General features: G+C 38.6%; 1 protein-coding gene across 9 annotated transcripts in view; it reads right to left on the bottom strand.

Annotated features, from left to right (window-relative positions):
- Nucleotides 1-16,184, bottom strand: part of PHF8 (PHD finger protein 8) — a 96,589-nt gene that overhangs the window by 34,124 nt on the left and 46,281 nt on the right. For all 9 annotated transcript variants that reach the window (XR_016391367.1, XR_016391368.1, XM_022563579.3 and 6 more), the window contains 4 exons: nt 12,311-12,489; nt 11,952-12,037; nt 11,306-11,439; nt 10,392-10,705 (listed from right to left, as the gene is read on the bottom strand). Coding sequence is in view for 7 of the 9 variants with exons in the window: in XM_022563579.3 (XP_022419287.1) it covers nt 10,392-10,705; nt 11,306-11,439; nt 11,952-12,037; nt 12,311-12,489 (713 nt within the window). In the remaining 2 variants the exon portion in view is untranslated. The remainder of the gene's footprint in view (nt 1-10,391; nt 10,706-11,305; nt 11,440-11,951; nt 12,038-12,310; nt 12,490-16,184) is intronic.

Genomic DNA, 16,184 nt, shown 5'->3' with positions numbered 1-16,184 from the left:
ACAGTTGTTTGAGAAAGGTTCCATCCCTACTAGACTAATGGCTGTCAATGTTATTTTGTTGGGTTTGAAAGGTTTTTCCACCTAAAGGAAAGAAGTGTAGTATGGTAGAAAGACCTTGAGTCTCAGGATTAGACAATTACTTTGAAATCCTGGACTGACCCACTAGCTTAGTAGCCTAGGAGAACTGTAAGTCTCACTACCTTCACCCATAAAATTGAAATAATAGATGAACCTGCCTTGCAAAGTTCTGAGGATTGAGAGATAACAGGTATAAAGTAACATACAAAAGGAATTCCATTCTAAGGTTCATGTCTTATTCAAGATGGAATAAGATGTAGATAATAATTAATTTTAGACATTTAAAGAAAATACAAGTTAAAATACGCATATTAAAAATACAAGGGTAGGGCTTCCCTGGCGGTGCAGTGGTTGGGGGTCCACCTGCCAATGCAGGTGACACGGGTTCGTGCCCTGGTCCGGGAAGATCCCACGTGCCGCGGAGCGGCTGGGCTCGTGGACCATGGCCGCTGAGCCTGTGTACCGCAAAAAAAAAAAAAAAAAAAAAATACAAGGGTGGGAGGAGTGATGCCTCCTCCAAAAATGATGGAGTTGGGAGCTCCAAGGATCTGTCCCTCCACTGAAGCAACCATTAAGCTGTCAAAAACTACAATAATCAGCTTTTTGGGGACTCTGGAATCCAATCAAAAACTTATAACAACAAAGGGGATGCTTAACAAAGAAAAAGCCTGCTTAATTAAGGCATTTAAGGAAAATTCTGTCAGGAAATCTCAGCTGACTGCTGAGGCAATGGAACAGATGCTTCAGTGACCACACACAACAAGGAACACAGTATTTGCAAAAACTCATTTGGAAAGTCATTAAATAAATAGATAACTGTAGCTCACCATAAGCAACAACAGCAATCTCTAGGGAAGAAGGAAGATATGACTTCCAGAGTTATCACATTATAACATTCAAAAGGTCTAGGTTTCAAACAAAAATTATAAGGCATGTAAAGAAACAGGAAATTATGTCCCATTTACAGGAAAAATATTGATAAAAATTGTCCATGAGGAAGCTCAGACATTGGACTTACTATACAAAGACTCTAAATCAACTGTCTTAAATATGATCAAAAATAACCATGTCTCTGGAAGCAACCTAAATGTCCATCAGCAGAGGAACAGATAAAGAAGATGTGGTACATATATACAATGGAATATTACTCAGCCATAAAAAGGAACGAAATTGGGTAATTTGTGGAGACATGGATAGACCTAGAGAGTGTCATACAGACTGAAGTAAGTCAGAAAGAGAAAAACAAATACGGTATATTAACACATATGTGGAATCTAGAAAAATGGTATCGATAATCCTATTTGCGAAGCAGAAATAGAGACACAGACGTAGAGAACAAATGTATGGATACCAGTGGGGAAAGAGGAGGGGTGGGAGGAATTGGGAGATTGGGATTGACACATATACACTATTGATACTACGTATAAAATAGATCACTAATGAAAACATACTGTATAGCACAGGGAACTCTACTTAATGTACTGTGGTGACCTGAATGGGAAGGAAGTCCAAAAGGGAGGGGATATATGTATATATGTATGGCTGATTCATTTTGCTGTACAGTAGAAACTAACACAACATTGTAAAGCAACTATACTCCAATAAAAATTAATTTTAAAAAAACTGTCCTTTGAAAAGATCAATTAAATTGATAAGATGCCAGCAAGAATGACAAAGAAAAATACACAAATTACTAACATCAAGAGTAAAAATAAAAATAATAAAATAACATCAGATAAAAAATGTCACTAAAGACTTCACAGACATTAGAAGGATAATAAGGGAATACTACAAACAACTCTATGCTCATAAATTCTACAACTTAGCTAGAACGGACCAATTCCTTGAATACCATGAACTATCAAAACTCACCCAAGATGAAATAGAAAACCTGAATAATCCTATATCTACTAAAGAAAATAAATCCATAGTTAAAGCCTAAAAATGAAATCCCTAGGCCCAGGTAGTTTCACACAAAAATTCTACTAAACATTTAAAAAACCCCACTAATTATACATAATCTCTTCTAGAAAACAGAAGAGAAGGGAACATTTCCCAACTCATTCTTTGAGGCCAGCACTGACTGCCCTGATACCAAAACTAAAGAAAGTACAAGAAAAGAAAATTATAGACCAATATCCCTCATGAACACAGACACAAAAATCCTCAGTGAAATACTAGTAAACCAAATCCAGTAATATATAAAAAGAATAATACACCATGAGCAATTAAGGTCTATCCTGTGATTTCAATTCTGGTTTGATATTTCAAAATCAGTCAATGTAACCTACCATATTAACAGACTAAAGGGAAAAAACCACATGATTATATCCACTGGTGGAATAAAAACATTGGGAAAACTCAATATTCATTCATTTAAAAAAAAAAACCTCTCAGCAAAATAGGAATAGAAGTGAACTTCCTTAACTTGATAACCTATACAGATAATATCACAATAATGAAAAGACTAAATGCCTTCCCCCTTAGATTGGAAACAAGGCAAGGGTGTTAGTTCACTCTCACCACATCGTGCTTGAAATCCTAGCCAGAACAAAAAGGCAAGAAGGAAAAAAGACATACAGATTGGAAAGAAAGGAATAAAACTGTACCTACTTGCACATGACATGATCATGATCATCTAGACAAAAAGTACCAAGAACATACAAAACATTCCTAGAATTAATAAGTGAGTTACCAAGGTTGCAAGATACAAGGTCAACACACAAAAATCAATCATATTTATATATACTAGCAATAAACAGTTGGAAACCAAAGGTTAAAAAAGGTACCATTTACAGTATCTCCAAAAAATACGCAACTCAGGGATAAATCCAACAAAAAACATGTGTAGAACCTGTATGCTGAAAACTATGAGACACTGATGAAAGAAACTTTTAAAAGAGTAAATATGGAGGAACATACCATGTACACAGATTAGAAGATTCAATATACCTAAGGTGACAATTCTCTTGCAGTCCTTGTGTAAAACAGTTTGGTGGTCTCTCAAAGAGTTAAACACAGAATTATCATATGACCCAGCAATTCTACTCTTAGGTATGTGCCCAAGAGAAATGAAAACATGTGTCCACACAGAAACATGCACAAAAATGTCTACAGCAGCATTATTCATAACAGCCAAAAAGTGGAAATAACCCAAATGTCTATCAGCAGATGAATGGATAAATTGTGGTATAACCATACAATGGAATACTAAGTCAACCATAAAAAGCAACAAAATACTGATACATCCTATAACTTGGATGAACCTTAAAAACATGGTAAGTGAAAGAAGCCAGACACAAAAGGTAACAAACTATATGATTACTTTATATGACATATCCCAAACAGGCAAATCCATATGGACAAAAAGCAAATTAGTGGTTACCAGGGGATGAGGGGAGGGGGAACATGGGGAACAATTACTTAATGGATCCCGGGTATTTTCCTGGGCCCATGAAAATATCTTGGAAACAGAGGTGGTGGTTGCACCACATTGTGAATGTGCTAAAATGCCACTGAACTGTACACTTTAAAATGTTTAATTATATGTAATGTGACTTGTACCTCGATAAAAAATAAAGATCACAATTCTCTCTGAATTGATCTATATATTTAACACAATTCCAACCAAAATCCTAGCAGAAATTGTTGTGGATTCAGACAAACTGATTCTAAAATTTATATGGAAAGGCAAAATTGAAGAAATCATATTACTTGATTTTAAGAATTAATAAAGCTTCAGTCATCAAGATAGTAAGGTATTGACAAAGAGATTGACACGCAGATCAATGGAAAAGAACAATTCAGAAACAGAGGCACACAAATATGGTCATTTGATTTTTGACAAAGGTACAAATGCGAGTCAATAGAAAAATAAAATAAAAAATAGTCTTTTCAAGAAATGGTGTTGGAACAATTGGACATCCATATGCAAAAAAAAAGGTGAACCTCAATCTAAACATCATACCTTATGTAAAAATTTAGTCAAAATGGAACATGGATAGAAATGTAAAATCTAAAACCATAAAGTTTTTAGGTGAAAAAAAAGGAGAAAATTGTGCCGAGTTTACAGAAAGAGTTGTTAAATAAGACACTAAAAGCATAAGCCATGAAAGATAAAACTGATAAACTGGACTTTCTAGAAAGTGAAAGTGTTTACTTTAAGAAAGAAAGTCTTAAGAGAATGAAATACAAGCCACAGACTGGGAGAAAATATTTGCAAATCACTTATCTGACAAGAGACTTGAATCTAGACTATATAAAGAACTTTCAACGCTCAACAGTTAAGAAACAACCTAATGTTTTAAAAGGCAGCAGTTGTTCAAAGTGTCTGTTTTAGACATTTCAAAAAAGAGTATATGACTGGCAAATAAATACATGAAAAGATGTTCAACATCATTAGCCATCAGATGAGCCACTAAATGAGATATTGCTACACACCTATTAGGATGACTAAAATAAGTATACTGACAATACCAAGTGCTGATGAATATGCAGAGCAATTAGAACTCTCACACATTGCTGGTGGGAATGTAAAATGGCACAATCACTGGAAAACAGTTTGGCAGTTTCCAATAAAGTTAAAGCATCCACTGCTCACGTTGTTCAGGAATCCCATTCCTAGGTATTTATCCTAGGGAAATAAAAACTCATGTTCACACAAAAGCCTGCATACAAATATTCACAGCAGCTCAATTCATAATCGCTCAAAGCTGTAAACAATCCAATGTCCTTCAGTGGGTAAATGGATGAAGAAACTGTGGTAGAGGGACTTCCCTGGCGGTCCAGTGGTTAGGACTCTGTGCTTCCACTGCAGGGGGCATGAGTTCAATCCCCGGTCAGGGAACTAAGATCCCACACGCCACATGGCAAGCCAAAAAAGCCCAAAAGAACAAAACAAAACTGTGGTAGATCCATACAATGGAAAACTATTCTTCAACAAAAAAGAACAAGCTATTGATATGCAACAACATGGATAGAATCTTAAAGGCATTATGCTAAGTAAAAGATACCAGTCTCAAAATATTACATACTGTATAATTCCATTTATATGACATTCTGGCAAAGGCAAAATCACAGTGATGGGGAATGGTGGTTGCCAGGAGTTAGGGGTAGAGGGAGGGCATGACTACTAAGGGATAACATAAGGGACTCTGGAGGGGTTCTGTGTTCTACTCATTGTGGTGGTGGTGGTGGTGGTTACAAGAATCTAAGCATGTGTATGCCAACAAAGCCAATTTTACTTAATGTTAATTTAAAAAATAAAATTAAAAAACCCTTTATCGGGCTTCCCTGGTGGCACAGTGGTTGAGAATCTGCCTGCCGATGCAGGGGACACAGGTTCGTGCCCCCGGTCCGGGAAGATCCCACATGCCGTGGAGCGGCTAGTCCCGTGAGCCATGGCTGCTGAGCCTGCGCGTCCAGAGCCTGTGCTCCGCAACGGGAGAGGCCACAACAGTGTGAGGCCTGCATACCACACACACACACACACACACAAAAAAAAACCCTTTATCAAAAGGGAAAACAGACTGAAAATAAATGAACAGAGCTTTCAACTCAAGATGTTGTACAAAGAACATTAAGAAAAAGGAATAAAATAAAACCAGAAATTAACAGTAAACAAACACCAAACACTGGAGATAATTAGTAAATCATCAAATAAACTAGACAAACTATGTTAAACACCACAACCAAATACAGCTAATTTCAAGAAGGAAATATCAATTCAAAACCAGTAATTCTACTAATGTAAATCACCATTAGCAAATTAACAGAAAACTATGTGTTTATATTAAAAGGTGCCCAAAGATCATTTGATAAAACCCAATTCCACTCTGGATTTTAAAACAAACAAAAACTTCTCAAACTCCCCTGAACTTCATGACAGTAGTCTAACAGAGACCTACAGAGCCCTACATACTGAGTGGACAAACACTAGCAGCATTACCTTTAAAGTCAGAAACAACACAAGGATGCCCCCTATCACCATTACTACTCAACACTGTAATAAAACTAGGAAAATCTAGAGGTATGAATACCAGAAAGAAAGGGGGTGTTATGGGCTAATTGTGCCCCCGCCCCAAAATATGTTGAATTCCTAATCCCCGGTACTTCAGAATACGACTGTATTTGGAGATAAGGCTTTGAAAGAAAGTTAAAATGAGACCACTAGGATAGGCCCTAAGCCAATCTGACTGGTGCCTTTTTAAGAAGAGATTAGGATATAGAGAGTGACACCAGGGGCCCATGTGCACAGGGGATGACCATGTGAAAAAGTAGCAAGAGGGAGGTCATCTGCAAGCCAAGGAGAGGCCTCAGGAGAAAGCAACCCTGCTAATACTTTGATCTTGGACTTCTAGCCTCTAGAACTGTGAAAAAATTAATTTCTGTTGTTTAAGCCAACCAGTCTGTGGTATTTTGTTATGGCAGCCCTAGCAAACTAAGATAGGGGACACAGATGACCTACCTCAAGAGCCCAAGACAATTAGCTGAAAAACTAACAGAACTAATAAGAGCATATAAGGCAATCCAACACAGGATCAATATAGAAAAATCAACTATTTTCCTGCATACTAGCAACAGCCAATTGGAAAATATAATAGATAAAAAGATGCCATTTTCAATAGGAACAAAACTATAAAATAAAATACCTAGTAATAAACTGAAGAAGAGATATACAAGAAAGCCTGAATAAATAGCAGACCATGTTTGAAGATAGAAGGACAAGATGGCCTGTTTTGTGGCTGCTCAAAGGTAAATGGCAGAATGATAGCAATGTCATCCAGAAGTTGCACTGGTTCAAAAGCAATTTTCCCTGGCATGTTGTTTTTAACCAATCAGTGGTAAGTTTTCTCATATTTCAGAGAAAACCTTAGCTATATATGAAGACCTACACACAAAAGCTAAAAATCCTGCAATAGTGCCTCCCATCAGAGGAAGGGTAAATGGTGGCTTTGTTTTCTACAAAATTAAGTTCTGTTGGGAGAGGAGGATGGTGGAGAGTGCAGCTGAAGATGTTGTGAAGACACTTTCCCCTGTGTTTAAAAACAACAAAGGACTTCCCTGGTGGTGCAGTGGTTAAGAATCCGCCTGCCAATGCAGGGGACACGGGTTTGAGCCCTGGTCCGGGAAGATTCCACATACCACGGAGCAACTAAGCCCGTGTGCCACAACTACTGAGCCTGCGCTCTAGAGCCCGCGAGCCACAACTACTGAGCCCGTGAGCCACAACTACTGAAGCCCGCGCACCTAGAGCCTGTGCTCCGCAACAAGAGAAGCCACCCGCAACAATGAGATGCCCACGTATCACAACAAAGAGTAGCCTCTGCTTACCACAACTAGAGAAAGCCCGTGCACAGCAACGAAGACCCAACAGAGCCAAAAATAAATAAATAATTTTAAAAAATAAAAACAACAACAACAAAAGACTGCTGACGACTAGGCTCTGGATCAGATTTTAATTTGATAAAGCTGCTATTTATCTTAAGCAAATGCCCTCAAGAACCAACATCTGGAAGGAGGAACCTGAGCCCAGGCAGGGTTTAGGGCTACAAAGGATCCACTGACTACAATGCTGGGTGCAAATGCCGATGGGCTCTAACCAGGCAAGGATTACTATTAGGACTGTCATTATCTGGGCCAGTGTTTTGGCTTCAAAGCCACAGAGATTTTGAGGGGTATACCCCTTTCTTTTTCTTGTAAGCCCTATTATTTTTAGTGTACAAATCTTCAGGACATCTTTCAGAAATGTGTATATCCCACTGTAGCAGAAAGGGCTCTGATGAAAGATGTCAGTCTCCATAAATTAATCCATAAATTGCAAATGCCATGCAATCTTAATAAAAAATCCTAATAGGATTTTTCATGGAGTTTGACAAGTTGATTCTATAATCCATCTGGACTAGAAAAAGCTCAATAATGGCCTAGAAATTCTGGAAAAATAAGAACAAGTAGTTGGGTACCTCCTCATTAAACTGCCTTTCTAGTGTTGCTGGACAAAGCAGGGATGGGGGAAGCAGACAGAGGTTGAGTGAGTGTTTGTCCTGAGGTAGGACTAGTGAGACCAGGTCCAGATGCCTTGGCTATAGGTCAATGTGACTGTCTGCTGAAGGTAAGATGGATAGCCAGGGAAACTTGGCAACAAACTAAGACCAATCACAGCTCAACCCAGAGATGATGGGCTTGCTGAACATCTGTATTCTCCTCAGGTCCAAAGCAAGTTATGCAGAGGGGATTTGCCCTACCAGACACAAGGTCTAGAGTAACTAACCTATGAGGTAGTGCCACATGAGTGGACAAGTTGGTTTTATGGAACAGAATAATATTAATAACATCTAACACACAGCACTTACCATGCGCTGGGCAATGTTTTAAGTGCTTTATGTATAACTCATTTAATCCTCACAACAACCTATGAGGTAGGTACTATTATCACAGAGAGGTTAATTAGCTTGCCCAAGGTTACATAGCTATTGAGGAACAGAACTGGGAACAGAGTAGAAAAACAAACCCAGGGAATTGCCTGGAAGTCCAGCGGTTAGGACTCTGCACTTTCACTGCCGAGGGGGTGGGCTCAATCCCTGGTCGGGAACTAAGATCCCACAAGCCGCTCAGCGCGACCCACCCCCCCCCAAAAAAAAAGGAAAAAAGAAAAACAAATCCATATATATATGGGAATTTAGTTTAGGACAGAAGCGGAGCTTCAAATCAGGAGGATAATTGATGAACTAGTCAATAAATGGTATTGGGGAAAATGACTATCCATGTGGAAAAAAATACAGATTCTTACCTCTCACAATTCACAAAACCTAATTCCAGAAAAAAAAGCTAAAATTTTAACTTCTGTACAAGTTTTAGGTGAAAATATAAGAAATTCTTCTTACACAAAACATAAAATACAAAAAAAAATTGATAAAGACAACTATGTAAAAACTGAAATCTACTACATGCTAAAAGATACCATAAGTAAAATTAAAATACAAACAACAGACTAAGAGAAAATATTTTTCAACACTTGCAGAATATATAAAAAACACTCCAACAAATCTAGAATATATAAAGAACTCCTACAAATCAATAAGAAAAACTAACATCCTGAAAATGAGTGAAAAACTGAATAGATAATTCATGGGAAAGGAAGAGCCAATAAACATAAAACAAACAAACTGCAACACCATTTTTTGCCATCAGATTGGCCAAAATTAAAAAGGCTGATAACATCCACTGTTGGTAAGGCTGTGGGAAAACAGGTATATCTCATACACCACTCATATACTGACCTTTTTGGAAGGAATTCAGCACTATCAACATTTATGTTGTACATACCTTCAACTCAGCAGGTCTAGCTACCTTACAGAAATGTTAACGGGCACATGGGCACAAAAGGTTATTTATAAGAATTTTCAAAACACTAAAAATTAGAAACAACCTAAATGATAATCAGTAGGAAATAGTTAAACATATGATGGTATACCTATGTTACAGACTACTATGCAGCAGGTAGATCTCAATGCATTGATGAAGTGTATCTCTAGGTACTGATGTTGAAAGATATCCAAGTAAGTTGTAGAACCACACACACTAAACCAAACTATACCTCTATCTCTTTATGTCTACATATGGGTATAAACACAAGAAAATAAAAGGTATACATCAAACTGATAACAAAGGTTACCTTTGGATAACCTTTCTCAGAGGGGGAAGAGTGTTAGTCAAAGGAAATTTCTGCCTTCTCTGTCTTGTTCTAATTTTGGTCAATGAGGATTAATTTTTTAAATAATATTAAAACAAAAACCTACATTAAAGTCAGCTGCACTATACAAAAAAGTGCTTCATACATTGTAGTACTCAACAAAGTTTACTTTACAAAAAAAGGAGTCATCTATTAAATGTGAAAAGCCCACCGAAAAGTCATCATAAACCTTTGCAAGGGATGAACTGAATGACACATAACACAAATGATACAGGTAATGGAAGTAAAATAGGCAAGAGGGAAAAAAGAGTCACCAGCAGTGAAGACTGGACAATGCTAAAAATGGTTAATAGCTAATTATAATAGCTACCATTTTCTGAGGGCCTCCCATGAACAAGACACGGTGTCAGGTGCTCTGTGCAAGCATCGTCTCTAATTCTTACATCAACCTGTGAGATATCCCCATTTTATAGATTAAGAAAATACGGCACAGAGAAACCAAGTATCAGGTTTAAGGCCAGGCCTTTGCTCACTACAGGCTGTCCTGGATTGGATTTGGGATTGAGACTGGGGCTAGTGGGGAGCCCTCCTGGCCTGGACTCAAGTGCTCAGCTGCCCTTACTATACTCTGCATCCTTGAAGCATGCTCCCAAGCTGTCCTGTTCATCGAGACTGGCGTTCTCCTCCTCCTCCTCGCTCTCGGTTCTCCAGTACGCTGGCCGCTTGATGGGCCGCTTCCCTGGGGTGCGCTGGGAAGCAGGACTGCTAGACACTGTGCCCAGCCCACTGCTGGAACTCCCACTGCTTCGGTCCTGCCCCCCGGTCCACCAGGCCTGCAGGCTGGAGGTAGCTGGCGAGGATGATGAGGACTGCAGGTTGGCCATGCACAGCATGCCCTGGATGGCTTCCTGAGTGCTGGGAGAGGCAGGAGCCTCGCTGCAAGGGACAGAGGAGAAATGCTGAGGGAGTTTCTCTAGTTGTCAGAGGAAATCAGTCATCAGAAGAGTCAGGGAGGAGGGACAACAGCTGCCGGGGTCAGGGTGGGAGGAAGGAGGAGAGAACCATCCCAGGTGAAAAACCAGAAACCACACTAAAGATCAAAATAGTATGAAAGACTATTTTCATAAAAAGGCCAGTCCTTCTTGAGTCGTCTCTCCATAGACAGCAGGCAAGATGGCAAAAAGAGGGGTGCACCTCCCTTCCTGTTCACCAATGCTGCATTCTTTCCTTTTTCTTTTTTCTTAAAGCAAGGCCCAGAAAAGGCCCAGCTCTCCTTCCATGCCTCTTCTAACTTCCAAAAAACCCCAAACTTATTACCCTTGAAGTCCGTATTATCCTCTCTCAGTCAGATCTTAAGTACCTCGGGACAGATTTCATGTCTACTTTATTCTTTCAGCCCAAATGCCCTGGCTAATTTTTGTCCCTTTAAATGACCCAATTAATATCTACTGATTGGTTGACCTAGCCCTTTGGGTGGCAGGTGGGGGTGTGTGCTGTCTGAACACCTAGAAAGGGGAGATAAAAGCCAGTACTCACGTGAGGGCAGCATAGTCAGGTCCCCCCACCTGCCTGCTGGCCTTGAGCAGATCAAGAATTCCACCAGCTCCACTCCCGTTTCCAAGCTTGCCTTCAACCCCTTCTACCATGTCCTCATCTGTTGTATAGTCCTCCTGTTGGAGAAAAAGGATATCACCTCAGCTGCCCAGGGTTGGTCTGGTAAGGCCCCAATACAGGGTTGACAGTCTCACTCCTGATACTAATATCTTCTGAGCACCAAGTATCTACCAAGTACTAAGCAGAATATTTGTTCTTTCATCTTAATCTCCACAGCATCTTTGTGAGGCAAGTCTAACTCCCATTTTACAGATAAGGAAACTAAGGCTCAGTGAAGTTAAATAATTTGTGTAAAGTCACAATCAGATATTCCAAATCAGATACTCTTTCTGCTACATCACACTGCCTTTCATTCTACTCTATATTAAAGAATTTTAAAAATATTTCAACTAAAGTATAATCTTCCATTTATATGTTCAGGAGCACTTAGCCCACAATCTTTCACTTTATAAATATTTTAGGAATGGAATGCATAGGATCTCTCCCCCACCCTCAGCTAGAATGACAATCTGTATTCTGTCTATATAACCAGAATGAGCAGAAGATTAGAAACAGGGCAGGCCCCTACCTCAATGTCAAACTCAACTTCTCCTGGTTCACGAACTCGGTTGGGGTCAGAGCAAGGCTTCGCACGGGGCAACTTTCGGGGAAATTCTAGAAAGCAATGGAATGCACTTATCATGAAGCTAAGATTAGCATCTGAGCCAAACACCCAGATAAGACTATAATTTTCCTGAAAGTAATGACCACAGACGAGTAATTTAGGGAGGTTAGGAAATAAATCTCTAGAGCAAAGGACACATGGAAGCCTACAGAGCTGGTAAATCAGAATGTCAACAAGCTCAGGCCTAAGGTCTTGAGTCTATCAAGCAGACCAAAAACAAACTGAAATGGGCAGGGCAGGAAAGAAAAAGAACAAGTACACACTTGGTCTTATTATCAGGGTTGCCTTCTCCTTTCCCAGTCTCTCGTCAATCTGCAGTTCATCATCTGAATCCAAGTCAAATTCATCCTCCATCACATGTTCTGCCACCAGCCTAGCCTTGTCTACCTTCTTTGTGATCCTGGCTCGCCGAGACTTGGATAAGCTCTTTACCCTCTTGGTACTGGAGAGAGAGTGAAGGTGAACATAAAAACAGTCACACTCGATGGCAATTCTACCCAAATTGATCTACAGATTCAATGCAATCCTATCTAAATCCATCTAGTTTTGTAGAGATTAATAAGCTGATACTAAAATGTATATGGGCATACAAAGGACTTAACATGGCCAAAACAATTTCAAAAAAGAACAAAGTTGGAGGATTTATACTACTCAATTTCAAAATTTACTATAAAGCTACAGTAATCAAGGTAATGTGATATTGCCATAAGGATAGACATACACATCAATGGAACAGACCTGTGAGCCTAGAACTAAACGCTTAAATTTTTGGTCAATTGATTTCTGACAAAGGTGCTTATTAGGCAATTCAGTGGAGAAAGAATAGTCTTTTCAACAAATGATGCTGAGATAAGTGGATATCACATGCAAAGAAATGAATGTGTACCCTTACCTCATATCATACACAAAAATTAAAAATGGATCATAGATCTAAATGTAAAAGCTAAAACTATAAAACTTCTAGAAGAAAATATAGGAAAATATCTTTGTGGCCTGAGATTAGGTAAAATTCAAAACATTTGTGCTTCAAAAGACACCATTAAGAAAATGAAAAGACAAGCCACAGACTAGGAGAAAATATTTGTAAATCATTTATCTAGAAAAGGATTTGTATCCAGAATATTTAAATAACTCTTAGAATGCAACAAAAGACAAAACCAATTAAAAAATAAGCAAAAGATCTGAATGGACATTTCTCTAATGATGATATATAAATGGCTCAACATTATTAGTCATTAGGGAAATGCAAATCAAAACCGTAATAAGATACCACTTTACATCCATCAGAATGGCTATAATCAAAAAGACAGACAATAACAAGCATTAGCCAATATATGGAGAAACTCATAATTGCTGGTAGGAGTGTAAAATGGTACATGCTTTGGGATAAATTTTGGCAATTTCTTAAAAAGCTAAACAGAGTTACCATATGACCCAAAATTTTACTCCTGAGAAACAAAAACATGTCCACACAAAAACTAGTACTCAAATGCTCATAGCACCATTATTCATAGTAGCCAAAAAGCATAATCAATCCAAATGACCATCAACTAGTGAATGGATAAACTAAATGTGGTATAGCCACACAATGGAATACTATTGAGCAATAAAAAGGAACAAATTAATGATACTTCTACATCATGGATGAACTTCAGAAACATTGTTAAGTGAAAGAAGCCAGACACAAGAGACTACATATGTATGATTCCATTTATATGAAGTGTCTAAAAAGGCAAATCCATAGAGATAGAAAGTAGATTAGTGGTTGCTTGGGCCTGGGGAAGAGAACCAGGACTGACTGTAAGTGGATATGAGGGATCTATTTGGTGTGATAGAAATGTTCCAAAATTATATTGTGGTCATGGCAGCGTATTCTTTAAATTTACTAAAAGTCATTTAATTGTACACTTTAAACAGGTTAATTGTATGGTATGTAAATTATACCTCAAAAAAGCTGTTAAAATATATAAAGGAAGTAGAAAGAACTCAAAAGTGGCTTAAATAATCCTGTTACACATGGTAAACAATATTAACCAGTACAGACTGCTCAAATAAGCCTTACAGTTAAGAGAAACAAGTTTTTGGTAAATCAGTACACTTGACACATTCAGCAAATAGTCATTTGGTGAACTGGATTTTAGTGAATTAGCTGTTTTCTACCTCATAGGGTTGCTGGGAGGATTAATGAGCTAATGTAGAGACTGACACATGGCAAGTGGCCCAATGGTAGCTAATCTTATAGTTCTCTGGGCCTCACTTTACCACATTAGTAAAATGGGGATAACAACACTTACCCTCAGGGTTGTTGTGAGGACTAAATAAAATAATGTATGTAAATGTATAAGACAGAGTCTGACACAGAGCAGGTGCTCAATAAATGGTAGCTATTTAACCTTGATCTTTTATTAACTTCTAATAATGAAAAACCTCAAACATATATAAAATATTAAAAACTCCCATGTACCTATGACCCAGCTAAGTTTTAGCAATTATCAACACACAGCCAATCTTGTTTCATCTACACCTCAGTCCCCACAAAACATGGCATTATTCTGGAGAAAAGATCAGACATAATATCATATCATCTATAAATATTTCTATACCTTGACTCCCTAGGTTCACTTAGCAGCAGCCTCTGGCAGGTGCAAAAAGGTAACAAGCAGCACAAGAAAGACTGGTGAGGAAGGGAAAAATGTCTCATTGTGTCCTCAATAGCCATTATAGGCTGGACCCTTAGGACTCTCAATTTTCTCTTCCCCAGCAGACCAACCATGGGTTCTAGACAAAGGCAATGCTCAACAGTCTCTCTAATCTTATTCTTCAGTAACTATGTTCTCAAATAACAAGGATAGCTCTGCTGCTTTCAGAATCTGCCTTGCCCTCACACTCCCTTTTCCCTTATTTCCCAGCCAGGTAGACCTACTACACTCACCCTTGGGATCTGAAAACAATCTTTTCCTACAAGAAGGCTGTTAAGGTATCCTTGTCGCTTATGTTCCTACACTGTTCATACTCTGTACTTAACTCTTGACTGCTCCTGTCTGGTGTTCTGAGTGTCCAGATGGTAACTTTTACTGTCTTCCTTTGCCTCCCTACATGTTTGAGGGTTTCTGATGACCTACTTAGCTTCTGGCCATACCCACAACCATCATCATCACCACCACCACCATCACCTTTCATCTTCAACTTCATCATCATATTCATAAGAGCGACCATTTATTAAGCATTTACTATGTGCCAGAAGCTGTGATAGGCACTTTACATGCATTACTTCATTTAGTCCTTCAACAACCCTAAGATAAGTTTCATCTATAGAATAGATAAAATGAGGACAGAGAGGTGCAGATACGTTAATTAGCTTGTCAAAGTCACATAGCGAATATGTGACAGAGCACGGATTCAAATTCGGGATTGTCTGATTCCCAAGCTGGAGCTTTTTGCCAAGATGTGCTTTTATTTTATTCTTTTAGAAAACATTCTGTTAAAAATTATTTTAGGGTTTCCCTGGTGGCACAGTTGTTGAGAGTCCGCCTGCCGATGCAGGGGACACGGGTTCGTGCCCCAGTCCGGGAAGATCCCACATGCCGCGGAGCGGCTGGGCCCGTGAGCCATGGCCACTGAGCCTGCGCGTCCGGAGCCTGTGCTCCGCAACGGGAGAGGCCACAACAGTGAGAGGCCCGCGTACCGGAAAAAAAAAATTATTTTAAGAAAAGTAATATGTGCTCACTGTATAAAATTCAAATGCTTTTGAAGTGAAAATTTCCTCTCTTGCTTCCCCTATTCTACTTTCCAGAGATAACTACTGTTACAAGTTTGGTGTGACAAGTATAAAATATGTGACAAATATATTTATTTGCATGGATGTGTATAAACATCTCTGGAAGGAAATCGTTGACACTGGTTTTCCATGAGGAGGGGAACTGGGGAACAGAGAGGAGTGGGAGCAAAATTTTTCACTATGTATTCTTTCACACTTTTTGAATTTTAAACCTCTTCAAAAGGTTAAAGGAAAAGGTCTGTATGTTGCTTTTTTACACACACACACATATGTGCATACGTGCTTTTTTAAAAAATTAAAATGAACTATTCCTATATATTATCTTGCAACCTGATATTTTCACTTAAAATATATCTTGG

The sequence above is a fragment of the Delphinapterus leucas genome, chromosome X, assembly GCF_059928025.1.
Source record: "Delphinapterus leucas isolate spDelLeu-1000000601 "Yukka" chromosome X, BTC_Dleu_Yukka2, whole genome shotgun sequence".
Classification (NCBI taxonomy): Eukaryota; Metazoa; Chordata; class Mammalia; order Artiodactyla; family Monodontidae; genus Delphinapterus; species Delphinapterus leucas.
The sequence above is the reverse complement of the archived record's forward strand: the minus strand, read 5'-3'. Positions and strand labels throughout refer to the sequence as shown.